At 41.3% G+C, this 19,456-nt stretch overlaps 2 protein-coding genes across 17 annotated transcripts in view; both read right to left on the bottom strand.

The window, feature by feature from the left end:
• The window catches only part of TRIM37 (tripartite motif containing 37), a 141,301-nt gene extending 132,188 nt beyond the window's left edge, over positions 1-9,113 (bottom strand). For 3 of the 15 annotated variants that reach the window (XM_008011263.3, XM_037993012.2, XM_037993015.2), the window contains exons 1-3: positions 8,674-9,079; positions 8,428-8,505; positions 6,524-6,625 (exon numbers count right to left, since the gene is read on the bottom strand). In XM_008011263.3, the coding sequence (XP_008009454.2) occupies positions 6,524-6,625; positions 8,428-8,505; positions 8,674-8,694 (201 nt within the window). In that variant the 5' untranslated portion in view covers positions 8,695-9,079. Of the gene's footprint in view, positions 1-6,523; positions 6,626-8,427; positions 8,506-8,673 lie in introns of all 15 variants that reach the window. The other 12 variants (XM_037993013.2, XM_008011266.3, XM_037993021.2 and 9 more) reach the window with 7 other exon arrangements.
• A 3,083-nt stretch (positions 9,114-12,196) lies between these two features.
• Positions 12,197-19,456, bottom strand: part of SKA2 (spindle and kinetochore associated complex subunit 2) — a 39,703-nt gene continuing 32,443 nt past the window's right edge. For both annotated transcript variants that reach the window (XM_008011257.3, XM_073004891.1), the window contains one exon: positions 12,197-14,597. In XM_008011257.3, coding sequence (XP_008009448.3) covers positions 14,529-14,597 — 69 coding nt within the window. In that variant the 3' untranslated portion in view covers positions 12,197-14,528. The remainder of the gene's footprint in view (positions 14,598-19,456) is intronic.

The raw sequence follows: 19,456 nt of genomic DNA, 5'->3' as shown, positions 1-19,456 counted from the left end.
TAAAAAAGAAAAAGTTGGAGGACTCACACTAATTTCAAAACTTACTACAAAGCTACAGTAATCAAAGCAGTGTGGTACTACCATAAGAACAGAAATAGAGACTAACAGAACAGAATACAGAGGTAGAAATAAACACAAATATTTTATGATTCCATTTATATGAGGTACTTAGAATAGTCAGTGTAAAGATAGAAGGTAGAATAGTGGTTAAAGGGGCTAGAGGGAAGAGAATAATGAGAATTTATTGTTTATCAAGTACAGAGTTTCAGTTTGGGATGATGAAAAGGTACTAAAGGTGGATAGCGGTGATGGCTGCACAACAATGTGAATGTACTTAATGCCACTAAACTGTACTCTTGGCCGGGCGCGGTGGCTCAAGCCTGTAATCCCAGCACTTTGGGAGGCCGAGACGGGCGGATCACGAGGTCAGGAGATCGAGACCATCCTGGCTAACACGGTGAAACCCCGTCTCTACTAAAAACACAAAAAACTAGCCGGGCGTGGTGGTGGTCGCCTGTAGTCCCAGCTACTCGGGAGGCTGAGGCAGGAGAATGGCGTAAACCCGGGAGGCGGAGCTTGCAGTGAGCTGAGATCCGGCCACTGCACTCCAGACCGGGCGACAGAGCGAGACTCCGTCTCAAAAAAAAAAAAAAAAAAAAAAAAAAAAAAAACTGTACTCTTAAAAATACAGTTAAAATCGTAAATTTGAGCCAAGTGGCTCACATCTGTAATCCTAGCACTTGGGAGGCCAAGGCAGGCAGATCACTTGAGTCCAGGAGTTTGAGGCCAACTTGGTCAACAAAGTAAAACCCTGTCTCTACAAAAAATAAAAAAATTAACCAGGCACAATGGCACATGCTTATGGTCCCAGCTACTCAAGAGTGTGAAGCAGGCCAACTGCTCAAGCCCAAGAGATTGAGGCTGCAGTGAGCCATGACTGTGTCACTGCGCTCCAACGTGGGTAACAGAGTGAGACACTGTCTCATTTAAAAAAAAAAAAAAAAAGGCTAATCTTACATTAGGTATATTTTACCCACAATTAAAAAAATATATAAAGTTAAACAGAACACCATATGATCTAGCAATTTCACTCCTAGATATATATTCAAAAGAAATGAAAGCAGGAACTCAAACAGATAATTGTTAACAACAGAACTATTAACAATACCCAAAAGGTGAAAACAACCCAAGTGTATATCAAGAGATAAAAATGGATAAATAGGCTGGGCACGGTGGCTCAATGCCTGTAATCTCAGCACTTTGGGAGGTCAAGGAGGGTGGATCACAGGTCAAGAGATCAACACAATCCTGGCCAACATGGTGAAACCCCATCTCTACTAAAAACACAAAAATTAGCTGGGTGTGGTGGCACGCGCCTGTAGTCCCAGCTACTCAGGAGGCTGAGGCCGGAGACTCGCTTGAACCTGGGAGGCGGAGGGTGCAGTGAGCCGAGATCGCGCCACTGCACTCCAGCTCCAGCCTGGCGACAGAGCAAGACTCTGTCTTAAAAAAAAAAAAAAAAAAAAGGATAAACGAAAGGTGGTATATAGTCATGTGTCACATAAAGATGTATGGGTAAATGATGGACCGCATATACTACAGTAGTCTCATAAGATTAGAATGGAGCTACCCTACATAGGTGTACTATTTTTTATCTTTTATACTGTATTTTTAATATACCTTTCCTATGTTTACTTATGTTTATTTTCTTTTTTCTTTTTTTTTAATGGGTACAGACTTTCTGTTTGGGGTGATGAAAGGTTTTGGAAACAGTGATATGGTTGTACAACATCATGGATGTAATTAAAGACACTGAACTGTACCCTTAAATATGGGTAAAATGGAAATTTTGTTGTATTTATTTAGCACAAAACGGGGGGCACCGAACAGACCCCTTACCAAAAACAACATATGGATGGTAAATAACTCCTGGAAAAGATGCTAACATCATTACTCAACAGAGAAACGCTAACTAAAACAAGGAGATACCTCTAAGAATAGCTACATACCCCGAGAATGGCTAAAATTCACAAAACCAAACATACCAACTGCTAGCATTAATGTGGAGGAATTGGAACTCTCATTCACTGCTGGTGAGAATGTAAAATCATAAAACTATTTCCTTTTTTTTCTTTGAGACAGAGTTTTGCTCTTGTTGCCCAGGCTGGAGTACAATGGCACGATCTCGGCTCACTGCAACCTCCACCTTCCGGATTCAAGAGATTCTCCTGCCTCAGCCTCCCGAGTAGCTGGGATTACAGGCATGCACCACCACGCCTGGCTAATTTTCTATTTTTATTAGAGACAGGGTTTTCCATGTTGGTTAAGCTGGTCTCGAACTCTCGAATTCAGGTGATCCGCCCGCTTTGGTCTCCCAATCCTTTTTTTAATTTAACCTTCATCCCTCTTCTCCTCTCCCTCTTTTGAAGTCCCTGGTGTCTAGCATTTCCCCCTTTATGTCCACATATGCTCATTGTTTAGCTCTCAGATACAAGTATTTTAGAAGATAGCTGGGCAATTTTCAAAATGTTAAACACACATCTACCATATAATCTCTATCCATTCCATTCCTAATTATTTACCCAAGAGAAAAGAAAGCTTCTTGTACACGAATGTCACAGCAATTTTCATTGTAATAGCAAAAACTGTAAACATGCCATATGTTCATCAATAGGCGAATGCATAAACAAATTGTGGTAAATACATACAATGGAATACTACTTAGCAATAAAAAGGAATACTACTGATACACACAGTATTTTTGCTAAGTGAAAAAAGCTAAATCCCTAAGAGTACATATTGTATGATTTTCAATTGTGTAAAATTCCAGAGCATGCAAACTTATCTTTTTCTCTTTTTCCATCCCCCTTATCTCTGAAGCAAACCTATCTATTGTGACAGAAAGCAGATCAGTGGTTGCCTGGGGACAAGGTAAGTAGAGGGAGGAATTACCAAGAGGCACAAGGAAAGTTTTGGGGATGACAGATACATTCACTAACTTGGCTGCAGTGATAGTCTCACAAGAGGATATATATGTCAAAACTGTACACTTGGCCAGGCGCAGTGACTCACATCTATAATCCTAGCACTTTGGGAGGCTGAGGTGGGTAGATTACCTGAGGTCAGGAGTTTGAGACCAACCTGACCAACATGGTAAAACCCTGTTTCTGCTAAAAATACAAAATTAGCCAGGCATGGTGATGCATGCCTATAATCCCAGCTGCTTGGAAGGCTGAGGCAGGAGAATCACTTGAACCCAGGAGATGGAGGTTGCAGTGAGGGGAGATCGCATCATTGCATTCCAGGCTGGGCAACAAGTGCGAAACGCCATCTCAAAAAAAAAAAAAAAAAAAAAAGAACAAAACAAATAAAAAACTGTACACTTTAAACATGTGTAGTTTATTGTATGTCAATTATACCTAATAAAAAATGATTGGCTTGAAAACAAGTAGGCAAGCAATTAATATTTGCTGAATGAATGAACAAATGATCAGTGCATTCAGGAACCAAGACAGCCCTAGAAAGAAAGGTCAGAATCAGATCTGGATGGTCTGAACACAAGGCTAACATTCTTGGACTTTATCCTTTATGTAATAAATTTCTGAGGCTTCTGGCAAAAAAAAGACACCAAAGAAAAATATTAATATAGCAGCAGGACAGAAAATGGACTGAAGATAAGAAAAGACTCAAACCTGAGAGATCAGATAGAAAGTAATTAAATAATCTAAGCATGAGGTAACCAATGTTCATACTTCTCTATTAGCACGCTAATGATAAAAACAGAAAGGTAAAACAAATATAAGTGAAACCGGGAGATAATAACTAATTGCACTTAAAAATCATTGGTATAGGCCAGGCGCGGTGGCTCATGCCAGTAATTCCAGCACTTTGGGAGGCCAAGGAGGGCAGATCAGTTGAGGTCAGGAGTTCAAGACCAGCCTGGGCAACACAGTGAAACCCCATCTCTACAAAAAAAAAAAAAAAAAAAAATATATATACACACACACACACACACACACACACACAAATAGCTGGGCATGGTGGAGTGCGCCTATACTCCCAGCAACTCGAGAGGCTGAGGCAGGAGAATCGCTTGAACCTGGGAGGCGGAGGTTGCAGTGACCCGAGATCACACCACTGCACTTTAGCCTGGGCAACAGAGCGAGACTCCATCTCAAAAAAATAAAAATAGAAAATAAAAAAATCACTGGTATAAAGTTTCCAGTTTGACTGGCAGAACAGAACAAAAATAATGAACTTAGAGTTGGTTTGAGAAAATAACACGAATAATTTGATCTTCAACAAAGTTCAAGATGCTAGAAGGACAACAAGACAAGACATCCACAAGTTAGTGCTGAAGGAATAGATTTAGGAGCCATGCAGAGAGATGATAGCTAAAGCTGCTAAAGTAAATCAAATTTCCTAAAGTAGATGAACACTCCCAGAAACCTCAGAGTAGAGAACGAAGCAACAAGATCTTAAGAAATTAAGACATAAATGCATTTAAGGGGCAGGAGAAAGAAGATGTAACAATGAAAAAATACAGAATCAATGAGGCATAAGGTAACAACCAAACACCATAAGCATATGGGACCTTCATCAAAAAAATCAGCCCAGATCCAGATTCTACCACTTAATTAACTATAGTAATGGAGGCCAATTACTTAATTTCTCTAGCATCAGTTTCACTGTTTATTAAAACATAGGTAAGTGTTAATGTGTATTAGTTGCTATTTTAACAACTAAATACCTTACAAATAAGTAGATACAGTATTTTATAATTTCTTAATTACTTCTTAGGTTATCTCATTTAATGCCACAACCACCCTATAAAGCAAATCCTATCTGAATTCTACAGCTGAGGAAAGAAGGCCAAGAAAGATTGAATCTTTTAGTTTTAGGAGTATGAGAACCAACATCATATTTAACTTGGTCTTCTGCACATGGTGCAGTGACAAAGAAAAGGCTATAGAGTTCTTGAACTTAATGGGTTCAAATCCAGTACCATCAATTGTGAGCTGTGTGACTAGAAAAAAATGATTTAAGTGTTACCAACACTACTCTTCACAAAGGCATATTTATCTTCCTTAGGCAAGAATAAGGAAACAGAAATTTTCTTTCTTTTTTTTTTTTTTTTTGAGATGAAGTCTCGCTCTGTCGCCAGGTTGGAGTGCAGTGGCTCACTGCAACCTCTGCCTCCCAGGGTTCAAGTGATTCTCCTGTCTCAGCCTCTTGAGTAGCTGGGACTACAGGCACATGCCACCATGCTCGGCTAATTTTTGTATTTTTAGTAGAGACAGGGTTTCACCATATTGGTCAGGCTGGTCTCGAACTCCTGACCTCAGGTGATCCACCCACCTCACCCTCCCAAAATTCTGGGATTACAGGCGTTAGCCACCGTGTCCAGCCGAAACAGGAAGTTTGAGGTGAAGAGCATGTGACCTCTTTGATTTTCTCAGGAAAATAAATAATTGAAGAGGAATGTGAACAAGGCAGTTTTCAACTATGCTCTGTAGATGTGCTATTGGACACTGGCACACACAACCAAACATCCTCATAATGTTTTTTTGTTTTCTTGAGACACAGTCTCGCTCTGTCGCCCAGGCTGGAGTGCACTGGCGTGATCTTGGCTCACTGCAACCTCTGCCTCCTGGATTCAAGCAATTCTCCTGCCTCAGCCTCCTCAGTAGCTGGGATTACAGGCACCCACCACCACACTCAGCTAATTTTTGTATTTTTAGTAGAGACGGGGTTTCACCATGTTGGTCAGGCTGGTCTCGAACTCCTGATCCCGTGATCCGCCCGCCTCGGCCTCCTAAAGTGCTGAGATTACAGGCCTGGGCCACCGCTCCCAGCCAACATTCAAATTTTGTTTTTTGTTTTGTTTTGTTTTTTGAGATGGAGTCTCACTTTGTCACCAGGCTAGAGTGCAGTGGCGCTATCTCGGCTCACTGCAACCTCTGCCCTCCCAGTTCAAGTGATTCTCCTGCCTCAGCCTCCTGGGTAGCTGGGACACAGGCACATGCCACCACACCCAGCTAATTTTTGTATTTTTAGTAGAGACAGGGTTTCACCATGTTGGCCAGGATGGTCTCGATCTCTTGACCTTGTCATCCACCCATCTCAGCCTCCCAAAGTGCCAACACTCAAGTTTTAAAGCCCCTAGATTATACTTATCTCTACAGTGTCTTGCAACTATTTAAGATTAAACACTTTTTCTCCATCTTACTCACCAAACGCATATAAACTAGTCCTCTTCTGAGCCCAACAGCACTTCTTTAGTGTCTCTTTATGATACCACACATTCTTCAATATAAACATTCTAAACTCCATTCCCTCAATTAGATTTAGGCTCCTTCAAGGCAGGCAATTTGTCATTTACCTTAGTATTCCTCAACCCCAAGCACAATGCAAGCAAGCACTTTAGGGCAAAAAAATGTAAAATAAAAAGATAAGGGAAACGGTTAATCCTTACAATATATACTATATATACCAGCTACATGTAAAAAGAAATACAACTTACCCTAATACAGCTGAAACAACACAGCTTGGAGCAATGAGGACACAGGCGTGCATCCCGCAATTTCTCCATACAAATGAAACATCGGAAAACCTCAGCAATGCTCTGAAAACAATAAAGGATGTAAGATCCACCAGTTTAGGCTACTGAATCAAGAGTAAAAGGCAAGCTCAAAACAACTCAATATTTACATTTATTTTGGGCTGATATCTCTATTTTAACTATATTCCATATCAGGATTTGGTTGGTCAAGGTCCAGAGTACCTTAAAATATCTGGAAAATGTACTTCCATTTTTCTAAGCTTCATGATGATTCTATTCTAAGGAAAATATAGGAAATGCAAACACAGACTTATGTAGAAAAATTTTCACTGAAGCAGTAATTATAATGGCAAGAATCTAGGTACAGCCCGAATGTCCGAATATTAAGTAAATTATGGCAGTTACACAAAGATTAGTCACTAGAAATAGTTCTTCATCTAATGATAACAGAAAAATGCATATAATGTACAACAGCAAGGGAAAAAGGCCCAGGCACAATGGTTCATGACTGTAATCCCAGCACTTTGGAAGGCCGAGGCAGGTGGATCACTTGAGGTCGGGAGTTCGAGACCAGCCTGACCAAAATGGTGAAATCCCATCTCTACTGAAAATACAAAAATTAGCCGGGCGTGGTGGTGTGCGCCTGTAATCCCAGCTACTCAGGAGGCTGAGGCAGGAGAATCGCTTGAACCTGGGAGGCGGCGGTTGCATTGAGCTGAGAGGGTGCCACTGCATTCCAGACTGGGTGACAGAGTGAGACTCTGTCTCAAAAAAAAAAAAAAGGAAAAAAGGCAGACTATATGACTGAATACACAACATGAACTTTTTAACTTTTTCTGCAATTTCCCCAAAAGGTATAAACTGATTTTATAATTTAGAGGAAAAAGAAGTTTAAAAAGACATTTATCCTAAAGGCAGTGTACTGTGACCCAGAAAAAAATGAATTAAGAATCCAGAAATCTGAATTGCTGCCCTGATGTTAAAACCGACTAGCTACTTATTTGAACCTGAGATTCTGCCCCAATTGAAAATGCTGACGGTAGTTCAAAGCAATCTTGGGAACAACAACAACAAAAATATGTAAATACAAGAAACAGTATTATCTTTGCAAGTCTCAGTTTAATCAATTTAGGAAGTAACTGAAAAGTTTTTAACAAGAAAAAAGATACAATTAAACGTACTGTTATTGTATTGTATACTTTGTTTTTATAGTACTGACATTTAGTTTCACTCCATTCTAGAATTAAACCCTCCTAAAACCAAGATAAGTTTACAAAACCTTTATAATACTTTACATGAGGAATTAAGGAGAAAATTACTCATGAATCTCATCATGACTCTGTAGGGCCAGAAAGAACCTGGGAGATGCAGATTCTGTAACCTGCAACGGGGTGGACAAGACTACAGAATGACTAGTTTCAAGTGGAATATCCATAACATAGTTACCTCTTACTAAAAAGCAAGGATTTCCTATTTCAGTATCTGAAAGGTTCAAAATTTGATAATGATTATACAATTAAGTTCAATAAACAATCTTTTAAAAAATATTCCTAGCCTTTATTTACATATCCTACATATCCCAACTATTTTAACTCACAGCTTACAAGAATCAGTTATAAAAAGAACAGTTTGTTCTGGAAACTACACATGAGATAATATATGCTGATTCAATCTAGGAAGGAAGGGCAGAAGCTTGCAAAATGTGCCACTGAGAGGGAAAGATGATTATCCATTTGGAAGGAGATTTAGATCAGCTCAAGAACTCGTAAGGACTGGTGGCGAGGGGCACGGTACGTCCATTTGATGAATCTGCAGTTTTGCTCGGAACAGGATGCAGTTTGTAAATACCCGGTGGGGATGAGTACCTGTGCCAAGACATCCTTGAAAACTCCAGGATACGCACCACCTGACTGCAGAACAGTGAGCACAAGACACCCGGAGCGCTGCAGAATGAGAACGGCGTCCTTGGTACAGGGCCAGCCCTCTCCACAGCGGCAGCGGTGTGGGGTAGGGGTGCCCTACCGGAGGGAGGACATGGGCACGGCTCCCCGAATAAAAACCGCTCATCGGGTGGGGGCGGGGACTAACCACCACCCTCACAACCCCCTCACCTCCACGCTCTGTTCATCCATTGCCTCCGGCTCTCGGCGAGGCCGTTGGCGACCCGCGGGCTCCGTAGTCTGACCTCAGGCGCCGGCCCGAGGTCGCCAGATCAAATCACCTAGAGAAGCCCGGCGCCCACGTCAGGGGGCTCCGACAACAGCCCCACCTGCGTGCCCCATCGCTTCAGGTCCAGCGCCGACTACCCCCATTTCGCCATTTTTACCGGCGCGCCCGCCCCGGGGCGCAGAGGTAGGGCGAGCAGTGGCCGCGGCTCCTTTCTCCGGGCTCACCCGCCGGCCAGCAGCCGCGAGGGAATCTCGGCCCACGTGACGCGGGCGCGCGCGTACGGAACCGCCGCTGGAGTTTGGCAAAGAAGGCGCCGCAGAGAATTCGCAAACACCAACTGTAACCAGGACAGCTGGGGGCGCGGCGGCGAGAGAAGCCGTGAAGCGCATGCGCGCAGGACGCTGCGGGAGGAGAAAGGAGGGGAGGAGCGTGGAAGGTTCGCCTAGTTCCCGCGTTGCGGGGCGCACACGAGACTTGGCGACTGGCTGCCTCAGGGTTGCGTGCCTCCGGCCCCAGCCTGCGTAGGCGGTCTGAGCGTGGGGTCTGCTACGCCCCGCCCACCTCGGCGGAGGGCGGGAACCCACGGCTCTCAAACTTGCGCGCCAAAGACGGAGCCACCTGGCGCACTAGTGGAAAGCGCAGTCTTCGGAGCCACACCCCTAGGTATTCGGACTCTGAGATTTTAGGGTGGGGCCCAGGCCATCCGCGTTTTCACCCAACGTTGTGTGTGATTCGGTAGCAGGTGGCCTGTGGCCCGCACTTTGAGAAACCCTGGTGCACAGGGTTAGTGGTTAGTGGTTCTCTCTGGAAGAAAGAGTCTAAGGTTTGTAGGACTTGGGTTCCACCTACCAAAGCAAATTGAGTTAGAAGGCTCCAGATTGTGAAGCCTGAAGAGGTGTCATTTCTCATTTCGGTGGTGAGTGGACGGGACCACACACTGTGAAGACTTCATTCCCACATCCCACACTTCATTCTTGCCGCATAAGTAAGTTGTCGCAGTGGGACTACTGAAAGGGTATCAGCGATATTCATCTTTCCTATAAATGGGATCTGCTTTCTACAATTTCCTGCCAGAAGAGATGTGTAAAGATTGCAAGAATTGAAGGTGTGTGAGACAAAGAGGGCACATCAAATCCATAATTTGAGTTTAATTTTTCCTGTATTTATTGCAAACAACTAATTATACTTAATCGACCTGGAGTGCACATGTAGAGAATCACTAATAATCTAGAAACAAGTTCTTGAATATTAGACATTTAGGCTTATAGGTGGTGGGTAGCAACAATTTATTTTAACTGCGTGGGTCATGAACAAGATATAATTTAGAAAGATTAATGTGAGACTGAAAAATGCTTTCAGTAAGAATTATTTGTGGTCTTTGAACTACATGGAGCTGATGCTTGTATAACGCTATTTTTACGAAAATGCCCTCAGTTGTACATTTTTAAATGGTTGATGGTTAATTTTATGTTATAACCATTTTACTTAAAATAATTATAGAATGCAGTGCTAGGCCGGGCGTGGTGGCTCATGCCTGTAATCCCAGCACTTTGGGAAGCCAAGGCGGGCGGATCGCCTGAGGTCAGGAGTTCGAGACCAGCCTGACCAACATGGAGAAACCCCGTCTCTACTAAAAATACAAAATTAGCCGGGTGTGGTGGCACATGCCTGTAATCCCAGTTACTAGAGAGGCTGAGGCAGGAGAATCGCTTGAACCTGGGAGGCAGAGGTTGCGATGAGCTGAGATCGCGCCATTGAACTCCAGCCTGGGCAACAAGAGTGAAACTCCGTCTCAAAAAAAAAAAAAGAATGTAGTGCTGTACTTGGGATTCAGAGTAATGAGAAGTGAGTGGGCCTTGCTCTCAAGGAGCAGTATAGAGGACAAATAAGACAAATTGCAATACTTATATGGTAAATAGTAAGATAGATTCTTGTATGTTTGCCGAAGAATCCAAAAATGTTGAAGGACTTACTGCACTAGTTCATAATATCGAAGTTAGAAACCTGTACAACTGATTAGAGGCCGTTGGTTGCAAGCAAAAAGGATAACTTGAGCAAAATAAATAATTTAGTTGGCAAGATGCTAAACTCACATGGATTGCCAAGCCCTGGGGTCTGGGAGCCAATGGTCTGCTCCATCAGAATCCCTTAAAGGCTGACCTTGCTGCCCTCCCCACAAGAAAAATCTCCTAACTTCATATATATCCTTAAATAACTTAATGTTTTACAACTTGTTGTATTATTTGTATAACTTGCTGTTATAGAGTTTAAATGTCTATCAATAAGGAACTGATAAAAATGATTATATATTTAGCTGGGGGCATGGTGGTGCACACCTGTGGTCCCAGCTACTCTGGAGGCTGAGATGGAAGAATCATTTGAGCCCAGGAGTTTTGAGGCTGCAGTGATCCAAGATCACACCACTGCACTATGACCTGGGCAACAGAGCCAGATCCTGTCTTAAAAAAAAAAAAAAAAAGGTATGGTATAGCCATATAATAGATTACAGCTATTAAAAAGAACGGTGGATATGTGACGTAACAAAAATATATTAGAATTGAAGACCGGGCGCAGTGGCTCACATATCCCAGGACTTTGGGAAGCTGAGGCTGGCAGATCTCTTGAGCTCAGGAGTTGGAGACCAGCCTGGGCAACATGATGAAACCCAGTCTCTACAAAATATACAAAAGTTAGCAGGGGTTGTTGGCATGCACCTGTGGTCCCAGCTACTTGGCAGGCTGAGGCTGAAGGATTGCTTGAGCCCTAGAGGCTACAGTGAGCCATGATAGCGCCACTGCACTCTAGCATGGGTGACAGAGTGAGACCCTGTCTCAAATAAAATAATGACATGAAAAAAATTAAGTACAGCAGCAGTACAAGGCACAGTATCAACCTACTTTTGTTGAAAAAAATTTTTCTAATTTGTATACATGTAGAAATGCCTGAAGAAATTATTTGCAGATTACCTCTAGAGAATTTACATGCCTGTTTTTTGTTGTTGTTGTTGTTTGTTTTTTGGGGGTTTTTTTTGAGACGGAGTCTCACTCTATCACCAAGCCAGCGTACAATGGTGCAATCTCAGCTCACTGCAACCTCCACCTCCCGGGTTCAAGTGATTCCCCTGCCTCAGCCTCCCAAGTAGCTGGGACTACAGGCACATGCCACCACGCCCAGCTAATTTTTGTATTTTTAGTAGTGACGGGGTTTCACCATATTGGCCAGGATGGTCTCGATCTCTTGACCTTGTGATCCTCCCACCTCAACCTCCCAAAGTGCTGGGGTTACAGGCGTGAACCACGCCTGGCCATGCCTGTGATTTTTAAATTCTTAAACATGTATTATTTATAACTTAAGACATAAAAACACTATAGTCACATAGGATAAAATAATTATAATCCAGATGAGAAACAAAAGATCTAAATTAAGGAGGTGTGAAGATAATGTGGAGGTTGTATACTATGACCATTTTAGAGAGAGAATTGTAGGTTTTATTGACTAAGAAGATAAAGGGATGCAAATTAGTTATACAGATTTTAATTCCAAACAACAGAATAGTGGCTATTAACAGTAAAATCAGTAAGTATTCTGGACATGTTTAATTTCAATATTCAGGTAGGGGATTTTATTGGAAATATGGATCTAGAGCTAGAGGAAGAAGTTGTATTTAGGAGTCATCCACAAAGAGGCATGAAAAACAAATGAAAATGTATTGAGAAGTGCATAGAGAAGAACAATGTTAAGGGGGCTGTGGGGGAAAAATAACATTTGGAAGATAACTGAAGGAAATCATAGAGGAAAAATAGTACAATCTAATTTTTCTCCCTAACTGAAAGCAAAACCACTTTTAATACTATTATAATAAGAATTTATTATGATCTCTCCATGATACTACCATTTTTTCAATCCCAACAATCATTATCACATCCCAGAGCCATCTCATGACAAAAACTTTCTAAATACTAATTGCCTGAACACTGAAGAAAATTAATATGTGATACTAAGGTGTAACTTACTTCTCTGTAATTAAAAAAAAGGCGGCTGGGCCTGGTAGCTTACGCCTGTAATCCCAGCACTTTTCGAGGCTGAGGTGGGTGGATCACCATCAGGAGTTCAAGACCAGCCTGGCCAAGATGGTGAAAACCCATCTGTACTAAAAATACAAAAAATTAGCCAGGCGTGGTGGCGGGCACCTGTAATTCCAGCTACTCGGGAGGGTGGGGCAGAGAACTGCTTGAACCTGGGAGGCGGAGGTTGCATTGAACTAAGAGCATACCACTGCACTCCAGCCTGAGCGACGGAGTGAGACTCCGTCTCAAAAAAAAAAAAAAAAAAAAAAAGGAAGCTTTCTGTTCTTGAAATACTCAAACTAGACAGGACAATTTTAAGTGAAGCTGTTCTCACAACCCTGTTTTTCAGCTATTGTAAGTTTGTTAATGGACAAACATGCTCATAACTGAAATTTTAAAATTACGTAAAAGTATAATTCTATAACCTGCAGAGAACATTTGATACATTTTTCCTAGTCCTTTCAATGCTTAGTTTTTATTACATGTATGTAATATCACTTATTGAAGGCTTACTAAATACTGAACCCTGTATTAAAACACTTCACTGTCTTGCCTTCCAAACATTCTGACACTCAAAAGTTAAGTGATCTGCCCAGGGTCATAGCTAGAATTTAAAACCTGCTACTTACATCTCAGATATGACTCCAAAGCCCAATCTTCATTACAAAACTGCAATACCTGCTTTCCCTCTCCCCCACTTAGCATAGTTTCAGCATTTCCCAGAACATTAACAGTAATAATTATAATTTATTGGCAACTTGACCTCTTATTGTATACATACAACATGATTTATTTTCCTATTCACCTAGTACTAGCCAAATGTGTATGTACACTGCTATCATAAACAACCCTGTGATTAACATCTTTGTATCAAGATCTGCCTCTACTTTGAACAGTTTCCTTATTGCCAATAGTTATTTTAAAATACATAGTTATTTTAAAGGGAAATTGACACATATAACACACTCACACAAAATTGGCAAGTAGCAGGTAAGTGCTCTTCTAATTTCAGTTTCTTAGCTTTCATGTAGAATGAACAATTACAGTAATAAAGGCTGAAGGAAAACAAAGGTATTATTGAAATACAACAGGGACAGTCTAAAACAGCATCAGAAAGCAAGTTCATGCTGCTCAACATTAGCAGGCAAGGGAAATAGGGAAAAAAAATACGCAAAAGTGGCTATCACAGAAAAGCCAGGTTATTACTTTAGGTTTTGTGGGAGACTACAGGTCACATAAAAGCAGTCTCAACAATAATGTGGCCACATGCACAATCAACATTTACAAAATGAAATTATATATAATGTGTAATACAAATATTTTACCTATACTTTAATTTCCAAAGCCACATATTGAATGACTGAAATGTATATAAACATTCTTTTATGATAGACCAGAACATCTACATTATCATGACTTAGAAAAAGAAAACAGATGCAAAATAGTGTTGAGACATTCTTGCCTGAAATTGCAAGACTAAGTGTGTGTGTGCATGTGTGTATACATATATTTAAATCATTTTATTCTCCTTTGACCCTTTTGGCTGAACTTTATTCATATATTATCTGCCCTTATAGTCTCTCTCATGAAAGACATCATTATCCAGTCATTGAAGCCAAACCTCCTTTACCAGCCCCCAATCTCTAGACATCAAGGGTTAACAAAACATCTTCCTAAATTTCTCTAGAATTAAGCTCTTCTCTGTTAGTTTCCTTTCCAGATCCATTTCTTCATAAATCTGGCATGTGAGATTTGAATTGCTCTGCCGCAGTTTTCTCTTCTTTAGTCAGTGGTGACAGCTAGAAAATAAATGATAAAATTTTTATTTCAAACATCTTCAAAGACTGTTAAATCAGTTTAGTTAACTTCTGCATTGTCGACCAATAAATGTTTCCCTAAGCTTATACTATATATGTAATCACAGATTTAGAAGGGCAAGGGAAAAAACAGATACTTGGCTATTTATATACAAGGTCCTATGATGTTTGAGCTTCTAAAGAACTTGCAATTAAGTTGAAGAAACAAGACCAAGAAATCAAACAATTTAAGGATTATAGCAGAACCAAAGAAGTCATGTTTGGATGCCATATTCTAAAAGTACAGTCAACCCTCAGTATTTGTAGGAGATTGGTTCCAGGATAACAAAATCCACAGATGCTCAAGTCCCTTATATGAAATTGTGTAGTATTTGCATAGAAACTGTACACATCCTCCTATATACTTTAAGTCATCTCTAGATTACTTATAATACCTAATACAATGTAAATGCTATGTACATAGTTGTTACACTATATTGTGGAAGGAATAAATGATAAGGAAAAAAGTCTACGGTTGTTCAGTACAGATGCAACCATCTAATTTTTTTCCAAAATTTATTTTTCTATTTTTGAAACGGGGTCACTCTGTTGCCCAGGCTGGAGTGCAGTGGTGCGATCACGGCTCCCTGCAGCCGCAGCCTCCCGGGCTCAAGCAATCCTCCCACCTCAGCCTCCTGAGTAGCTAATTTTTAACTTATTAGTACACAAATTTTTAGCTGGGCATGGTGGTACACACCTGTGGTCCCAGCTGCTCGGGAGGCTGTGGTGGGAGGACGCTTGAGCCTGAGAGGTCGAGACTGCAGTCCGCCATGATGGTGTCACTGCACTCTAGCCTGGGCAGCAGAGCAAGACCTCATCTTAAAAAAAGAAAAAACAGGCTGGATGCGGTGTCTCATGCCTGTAATCCCAGCACTTTGGAAGGCCGAGGTGGGTGGATCACCTGAGGTCAGGAGTTTGAGACCGGCCTGACCAACATGGTGAAACCTCATCTCTACTAAAAATACAAAAAATTAGCTGGGCATGGTGGCGGGCGCTTGTAATCCTAGCTACTCGGGAGGTTGAGGCAGGAGAACTGCTTGAACGTGGGAGGCGGAGGTTGCAGTGAGCTGAGATTGTGCCACTGCACTCCAGCCTGGGCAACATGAGTGAAACTCTTGTCTCAAAAAAAAAAAAAAAAAAAAAAGATAAAGAAAAGAAAATGTATTATCATTCCACAATAACTTCAGAAAAAGGAAAGACTTCTGGGCTGATTTATTCAGCAACTGAACAATGTAAGGACTCAGTTTCTTCCATCTGACAGCTCTAATATTCCTGGATGGTACCTTTACCCTCAAGCTGACAGTAAATGGCTTTAACGGTTCTAGGTATCACAACTCTACACAGTGTCCAGAAGAAGCCTTCTCTTCTCAGGGTTGTCTTAGCAGTGAGTAAAGTCTTCCTGGTTACCTACTTCCAGACTATCCTTACTCACATGTCATTTGGGTTACCAAGCCATTCCTCAACCACTGTTAGTTAAAAAATAAAGTCCATTCCCTATGCCAATCAGATGCACCCCTGGAGCCGAGGATGAGGCCAGCTTCATCTCAGGCACATGGCTATGAGGGACAACACACATCTCAAGAAAGTCAGTATAGTCATGTGTCACTTAATGACAGGAATACGTTCTGAGAAATACATGGTTAGGCAGTTTCATATGTGAACATCACAGTGTACTTACACAGAGATTGTATATATACACTCAGGCTATATGGTATAGCCTACTGCTCCTGGGCTACAAATCTGTACAGCATGTTACTGTGCTGAATACTGTAGGCAGTGGTAACACATGGTATTTTTATATCTAAACATCTGAACATAAGAGTACGTAAAAATATGCTATTATAATCTTCTGGGACCACTGCCATATATATTTGGTCCATTGTTGACCAAAACATAATTATGCACTGCATGTCTACACTCTGGTAGGCAGGAAAGGAGAACAGATGCTGAGAAAGAAAAACAGCCAATAGCATCCACCAAAAGCAGGTAGCAGCAAAAGAAGAAGGGAGGCTGAAGGGAAGTTGTAAGGAACTTTCACAGAGCACCAACAAACAGCCTGCCTGAAACAAAGGGTTATGTGGGGAATTAATAGGAGGTACAACCTGAAGAATCAAGTAGTTACAATTCTGCCAACTATATAGGTCATCTCTAGAGAGACTGCCAAATCTGGAACACTCCAGACCTACAGGATCAGAATCTCTAGGGCGGCATTGTCCAATAAAACTTTCCATGATGCTGGAAATATTCTATATTGGCGCTGTCCAATCAGTAGGTGAAGAACTTCATGCTTATTTTTCATTTAACCACCTTAAATGTAAATTTCATTTCTTTTTTTTTCTTTTTTCTTTTTTTTTCTTTTTTTTATTTGAAATGGAGTTTCACTCTTGTTGCCCAGGCTGGAGTGCAATCTCAGCTCACTGCAACCTCCACCTCCCAGATTCAGGAGATTCTCCTGCCTCAGCCTCCCGAGAAGCTGGGATTACAGGCACCCGCCACCACGCCTGGCTAATTTTTTGTATTTCTTTAGTAGAGATGGGGGTTTCACCATGTTGGCCAGGCTGGTCTGGAACTACTGACCTCAGGTGATCCACCTGCCTCAGCCTACCAAAGTGCTGGGATTACAGGCATGAGCCACTGCGCCCAGCCTAAATTTAAATTTATATAGCCACATTAGGTTATGCAAATAGGACAGCCCAGATCTAGAACAGCCACAGAACCTATATGATTCTGATATGCAGCTGGTTCCACTGATCAGACCAACATTTGCCCAACATGTTCACAAGGATAAAATGAAAAACAATCATATGTCTTACTACAACCCAAATAGTTACAGGATTTCCTTCTTCTGCCTCAAAAAAAGGAAATGTTATTCTGACAAGACTTGGTTTTTCGTTTTTTGTTTTAGAGACAGGGTCTTGTTCGATCGCCCAGGCTAGAGTGCAGTGGTGTGGTCATAGCTCACTGCAACCTCTAACTCCTGGGCTCAAGCAATCATCCCACCTCAGCCTCCCAAGTAGCTGCGACTACAGATGCACACTGCCACACCCAGCTGTAAGACTGATGAATCCATGTTGCTCCTTGTGATCACTACAAAACCTTTCAGACCATCTGTTTAATAAATTCTCAAATAATTTTTCCAGGAATTAAAGTCAAGTTAACCAGTCTAAAGTTTGTAGAAATTTTTCTTCTTTATCACACATATTTTGGAAGATCATAGAATACTACATATTCTACTTTTAATGCCTTTTTAATTTTCTATTTATTGTTATATATGTTTGGGGCGTTTGTTTTGCTATTTTTTGTTTGGGTTTAGTCCCTTTTCTCTTTTGAGAAAAGTTTAGTCCCTTTTCTCTTTTGATGAGACCACCTTTATAATTGAGCATATTTAAACCTCAGTTTAAATATGAGGGCACGGAGGCTCACGTCTGTAATCCCAGCACTTTGAGAGGCCAAGACAGGTGGATCACTTGCAGTCAGGGGATCGAGACCAGCCTGGCCAACTTGGTGAAACCCCATCTCTACTAAAAATACAAAAAAATCAGCTGGGCGTGGTGGCATGTGCCTGTAGTCCCAGCCACTTGGGAGGCTGAGGCAGGAGAACTGCTTGAATCCGGGAAGCCGAAGTTGCTGTGAGCCAAGATTGTGACACTGTACTCCAGCCTGGGCAACAGAGGGAGACTCCATCTCAAAAAACAAACAAAAAATAAATAAATAAATAAACCTCAGTGTTTTTTCTCTTTTTTTCTTCGTCAGTCTTAATATCCCCTAAGAAAGATTACAAAATTGGTATGTATTACCTTTCTCCTACCTCCTTTTCTGTTCTGTATTTATTATTTAGTATTATCAGTTCAAGTGTTCTTTTTGAATATTATAAATTCAAATATATTTTCTACCCTTCCAAATGAAAAACCACTCATTGATAAAGATTATAGCAGATAATACCTGAAAAGATATACATTTTGTTATCTATAAACAAAGCACTATTGGTTCCAAGGGGACTTTATCCTTTTCTTGTCCTTCTTGTTCCCCAAATAATTTTAAAGCACCTTTAAAATAACCTTTTCCTTATTTTAGAAAATTTCAGAGGCCTTAGCTCAATCTGCCTTTGGCTTTTTCTTTCTTTTTTTTTCTTTTTTGAGAAAGAGTTCCACTCTGTTGCCAGGCTGGAGTGCAGTGGCATGATTTCGGCTCACTGCAACCTCCACCCGCTAGGTTCAAGCGATTCCCCTGCCTCAGCCTCCTGAGTAGCTGGGACCACAGGCATGCAACACCACGCCTGGCTAATTTTTAGTTATTTTAGTAGAGACGAGGTTTCACCATATCAGCCAGGATGGTCTCGGATCTCCTGGCCTCGTGATCCTCCCGCCTTGGCCTCCCAAAGTGCTGGGATTACAGACGTGAGCCACCGCACCCGGCCCCTTTGGCTTTCCTAACTGATTTTGCAGGTTTCTCCCTATGACCTTTTAATATTTGAAATTTATTTACAAATTGTACCTTGCAAGTCCTTTAAACTCTGGGCTCATATAACTGTTTTTGGTTATCAGCTCTACAGATGTCATTCCCATTCACATTTGGATCATAAAAATTTTATCAATATTATGGTTTATTAAGCCTCCCTTTTAAACATCTTTCAGAAGATTAAGTATCATATCTCTATTCCCTCTGCACTTTCTAATACTATCTCATTTTTATTTTAGTTTATTAAAAAAAAATTTTTTGGACAGTCTCACCCTGTCACTCAGGCTGGAATTCAGTGGTGCAATCATAGCTCACTGCAGCCTCAAACTCCTGGAGTCAAAGGA

Source organism: Chlorocebus sabaeus, chromosome 16, assembly GCF_047675955.1.
Source record: "Chlorocebus sabaeus isolate Y175 chromosome 16, mChlSab1.0.hap1, whole genome shotgun sequence".
NCBI classification, from domain to species: domain Eukaryota; kingdom Metazoa; phylum Chordata; class Mammalia; order Primates; family Cercopithecidae; genus Chlorocebus; species Chlorocebus sabaeus.
This window is presented reverse-complemented; position numbering and strand designations above follow the sequence as displayed.